Consider the following 5,621-nt stretch of genomic DNA (forward strand, 5'->3'; position numbering starts at 1 on the left):
TTTATTGTCTTCATTTTATTCTCTATTTTCATTATTCGTCTGCTTTTCTTCTTTCTTCTTTCTTCTTCTTCTTCTTCTTCTTCTTCATTTTCGTCTTCATTTTTCCTTTCGTTGTTTTCTTCTTTTGTTTGTCTTTGTCAAATTTACCACGTGCAGACAGGCAACGCCCACTTTCGCTTCTCCGGTTTCTATGGTAACACCGCGGTTGCTCGCCGATACATCCAGCGGCGAGTCAAGATTCTCCATCTTAGGCTCACAAAAAACACTTGTGTGTGTGTGTGTGTGTGTGTGTGTGTGTGTGTGTGTGTGTGTCCTCCTCCACTTTTTTTTATACTTTCCCTCCCCTACACACATACACCAATAATACACTTGCCTAGCTTTCCACTTATTTCTCTGTTACCGCAATATTGTAGTTAGGTCGTCTCTAAAAAATAAAAAAATAAAAAAAATGAATAAATAAGAAAACACGCACCGGAGAGAGGTTAGCAGGGGCGGGGTTTCTGTCTCACAGCCGGAACCGTTGTGTAGATATACCATTCTTTGAGAGAGGAAGTGAAGCCATAGCGTACCTTAGTGTGTGTATGTGTGTGTGTGTGTGTGTGTGTGTGTGTGTGAGAGAGAGAGAGAGAGAGAGAGAGAGAGAGAGAGAGAGAGTGTGTGTGTGTGTGCCGGTTTCCCCTTCACCTACCGGTACTTCTTCAAGCAAGTGGATGTAAAAAATAAATTAATAAATATATAAATAAAAAAAGATGTATCTGACTCGATAAGTGACAGAGAGAGGGAGACGAAAAACGGTGTGAGCAGACGTAATACTTCTGCCATTCTGCGCGTGCTCCTTGTGCATGTCTTCTGTTGACACCTCCTTTCCTCTCTCTCTTCCCCATTTACCGTCCTTTAGAATCTCTGGAGGTGGGAGTGGAAACGGGCGGAGATTACGCGGCCGAAGTCTGAAAGCCATTAGCAGACGAACTTACGGAACCACTGATACAATATTCGAACACGGACAACTTTAATAACAATTTTCACTAAGATTCTAATAATTTTTTTTTCTGTTATTTTAATGAGATAGAATTAAATTACTAAACTAACAAACCTAAAATTTAAACACTTGTAAAGTTAAAAAAAGAACAAACAAAACAACTTTTTTTATTAATTCAATTTTAAATTTTCTAAAAGTATTTTTTTTAATCCGAGAAAATATTTAACAAGAAACATAATTTCAAAAATATATTTAAAACATATTTACATTTTTGTAAACATATATATAAAAAAGACACAAAAAAAAAAAACGAGAAAATATTTAACAAAAATATTTGAAACGAATTATTTTAAAAAGAATATTTTTCTGCCGCTTAGAACATTGAATTATTAAAGTAATGTTCAACTGTTCAGAAACAGCTCTTAAAATATTTTAGAGGCTTTTCTTTTCTTATTCTCCTTTTCCTTGCTTATAAAATTCAAAGAAAAAATCAGCAATAATACATTTTCGGAAAACTCTACACAAAAATCCAAGAATGTCATTATCACAACAATGGATGATTCTATTTGCCTTGTGTTGCCTGTTAAATCCGACAGTCCATTCCAGGAGTTTGTCCCAATCGCAGATGAATGACCTGTCGACATTTTTAAACGATGCCATCCAATGCTCGCGGGCACAAGCGGCCAGCGTGGCTATCGTCCGCGACGACCAGATCATCTTCAATGAAGGATTCAATCGTATTAGTTCAACCAGTCAGAAGTTAACTGACGATGAGACGGTTTTCTGTATTGGAGGACTGACCAAAGCATTCACGGCCACACTACTTGCGAAACTACTTGACCACAACAATTACAGGTAAATCATTTTAACTTCTTATTCGATAATTATAAATTTAAAAAAATATAATAATATACACATACTGCAAATAATAAACAAAAAAAAAAATATGATTGTGGACTGATTTTTTTTTTATCTTGGTCATTGGAATTTAATTTGAAACTGGAAACATACTTTCATCGAGATTTTTTCCTATTTAATTGCTTCCCTAAAAGGGTACAGTTAGACACGAGGTCTGTTTTTATGTGGTGAAATCCAGCAGTCTAAAAAGAGGGCACTTTGGATTGGAACAAAATAAAAATTGCCCCAGTCTATAAGGATTTCTCTTTAATTGGCATAGGACAGTGAGTTTTTGTATTGGAAAAAATGACCAGAGTGCTCTATTAAGTATTAAAAGAATATATATGTATGTAAAATAATACAATATATTAATTTTATCGCCCGTCGATGCTTGCGGTTTCATAAAAAAAAAACACTGGAAATTTTGCACGTAGAATAAAAACAATGCGAAAATTTGGAAGTAGCTACCATCGACTGAAAGACGCTTAGGGTTTGTGTTTTTAGTTCTACGGATTGGATCTCCGGTGTTTCCGTAAAACAGTAGGACAATTCTTTCATTTCGTATGAATCAGATGGTTCTGTTGTTTGCATGTTTCCTGGATATCTTTTTAGTTTTAATCCTTTTTAGAAAGACGCCGAGCACTTACAGGAGGAACCAAGTGAAGTTTGCCAATATCCTAAGTGAAATGGATACGAACTTGGTTCACCCAGGTTATCAGCCCGTGTGGTTAACCACTCAACCAACGTCATTTTCTGATGGACAATAAAACGAACGTATGATGTTATTTAAAACAAACACACACACACACACACACACACACACACACACACACACACACACACACACACACACACACACACACACACACACACGCACGCACACACACACACACACACACACACAATGCGGCACAATCATGTTGACACACCGATTTTCATCAGATTACCAAAGTTAAGCAATGATAAGCCTAGCCAGTATCAGATGGGTGACCATTTGGGAAGGTAAGGCGCTGTATGTACCGCATGGAGTCGTAAGAAATTTCCAGGTTGGTATCTGGAGGCGCATTAATTCATCTGGAGAGATGCAAAGTAAAGGCATGTATCTAGGAGAAGGAAACTTTTATTTAAAAACCTGCTTTGAACTGTATGCTTTGTCTAATGGCAATCATCAGCGATTAGCAGTAATAGCAAAAAAAAAAAAAAAAAAAAAAAAAAAAAGCGTGGTTGGTTCTACACAAAGCCTTCACCATTATAAACAAATTATCGGTGTGGATTTCCGAACAACTAAGTTGTTGTGGCGGAAGCTGATGCGTCGAAATCGACGGGAGAGTCCATCATATATATATATATATATATATATATATATATATATATATATATATATATATATATATGTACACTGTAAATTGAGGTGTATTCCTATAAAAACTAAATTAAAAAAAAATTAGCATTTAGAATGGAATACATAGCAGGTTCGTTCCTAAAGTAATACCTCCTATTTTTCAACTCAAAAAAAGGGGTACCATTAAAATGCACTCCAGAAATTATTTTTTCTGCATAGTCACCATGATTCTCAATGCACTGAGAACCTTGATGCCCATATATATATATATATATATATATATATATATATATATATATATATATATATATATATATATATATATATATATATATATACTGAGGTTATTGTTTTCCAGAGGTAAAGTAACCAATGAAGTGTAAGGAGGTTAATAGAAGAGTGCTCAATACCGAAGTAGAGCAGGGTATACTCTTTATTTGTTTTTACATAAGCAATAATATGTTGCTACACATTCATGAGCATGTTTCGGTCAGTTAGTTACCAATAACTAGAAACCTCTTCGGCGATACAGCTTATACGAAAACAAAGTTTGTAAACTATATATCGTTGTTTTTATTTATTTTTTTTTTTTTTAGTTTTTCGATTTTTCTTATAATTTTTATCGTAATAAATATAAATTACAAATTACTTAGGAAATAATGAATCTCGGAATGTTTCTGAGTTCTTTCAACAATAAAAAACTTAAAAGGACAAAATAATATATATATATATATATATATATATAGCGTGAGTCACGGGAAACGGATGTTTTTTAGAACGCTCCTTGTTTTCCTTGAGTAAGGTATAATGAGTTTAGTAAATGTTTTTGAGTGCATTATCAATTTTTTGTTGAAATATTCGCAATTTCGTTTTCCGTGACTCCCTCCCTCTCTCTCTGTCTCTCTCTCTATCTCTCTCTCTCTCTCTCTCTATATATATATATATATATATATATATATATATATTGTTATTTGAGCCAGGGAGGAACTTTTATGTGCATATGTGCTTCTTATGGAGAGAAAAGATAGAGAATCTACATAAAGACTGAAGCTGTAATAATATGTAAAAATCTCTAGGGAAAACAATGGAAGTGGTTCCGATTCTCTACATACTCTTCTAAGATACCCCTCCGTCAAAATTAATATGTATCCCATTTGGATAAAAGATAAACTATATGCATACATTTTTAAGAAGTTGTCCTGAATCTCTACGTGACCCCCAATTGAGCTATGAAATAGATTCACACCCTTAAAACTTTAAATGTTTTTTTCTTAATCATATGTCTTATAAAATCTTCTGGGGAAGACAGAAGAAGTGGTCATGATTTTTTACGTGTTCCCACTCAAACGAAGGGAGTTATAGGGCAGAACCCCCTTTAAAATTTCAGATTTTTCCATTCATGCAAAAAACGTCGAACGTGTAACATTGGGGATACACACTATGTATTTATCAAACTTTACAGTTAAAACGTATTATGGTGACATGGGCATGACATGGCATTCTTAATTATTTAATACCAGGCAATGTCTAATCTTCCTGATAGCATTAAAAAAAAACGAAGCAGAAGTGAAACAAGTTTCAATGCACAATTTTGTCTGCAATATGTGTGGTAGACTGTGCAAGTCAAATGCTGACCTGAAAAGTCATCTTCAGGCCCACGGACGATTAACCTGAAAACTGTGATGAAGTTGGATGGCAAACTTCTGTAAAGACGAAGCAATTGGCATATATATATATATATATATATATATATATATATATATATATATATATATATATATATATATACATATAAAGTGTTTTACGGTACGAAACATATAAAGCGCTTTAAATAAGGTCGAGAAGACTCTAGGGGCCCCTTTCATCAACAAACTCATCGGGAGTCAATCGTTGAATTTCTATCAAGTGTAAAACAAATGTCACGCAAGAGCGAAGACTTAAGTGGGGATTACTTATAAAATTATAACGAATGGATGAAATGAAAAAAAACAAAACAATATATATATATATATATATATATATATATATATATATATATATATATATATATATATATATAATTAAATGAAGGGCGAATGGGCGAATTGGATTACGAGTAAAAAAAAATTACGAGTAATATATACGTTGTAGAATATGTACAATTGTATAAAATATATGTACAAAAATGGGATATGTGGGGAAGTTAAAATTTAAAATATATCCCCAAATAAGTCCAAAGATTTTACGAATTCCTTCTGTCGACTGAGAGAGGGCCTGCGTGAGAGGATAGAGACTGACTCCAGAATCCTCAGTTGATTCGAAGAGTCAGCCCGGTGTAAAATCCTAAACCAGTCCATTTTATATGCATTGGCACACGCTGGATTTTCAGCGAGGTGCTTACGAATAGCAGATTCCAAGGTGAAT

The 5,621-nt window shown here is 33.9% G+C and overlaps 1 protein-coding gene across 1 annotated transcript in view; it reads left to right on the top strand.

Moving 5' to 3' along the window:
* The first annotated feature begins 999 nt into the window (after positions 1–999).
* The window catches only part of LOC145277972 (uncharacterized), a 208,121-nt gene continuing 203,499 nt past the window's right edge, over positions 1,000–5,621 (top strand). Inside the window, exon 1 of the mRNA XM_080130106.1 lies at positions 1,000–1,834. Within this exon, the coding sequence (XP_079986232.1) occupies positions 1,515–1,834 (320 nt within the window). The 5' untranslated portion in view covers positions 1,000–1,514. The remainder of the gene's footprint in view (positions 1,835–5,621) is intronic.

This window comes from Euprymna scolopes, chromosome 6 (assembly GCF_053919585.1).
Source record: "Euprymna scolopes isolate OS-2025 chromosome 6, ASM5391958v1, whole genome shotgun sequence".
In the NCBI taxonomy this organism is placed as follows: Eukaryota; Metazoa; Mollusca; class Cephalopoda; order Sepiida; family Sepiolidae; genus Euprymna; species Euprymna scolopes.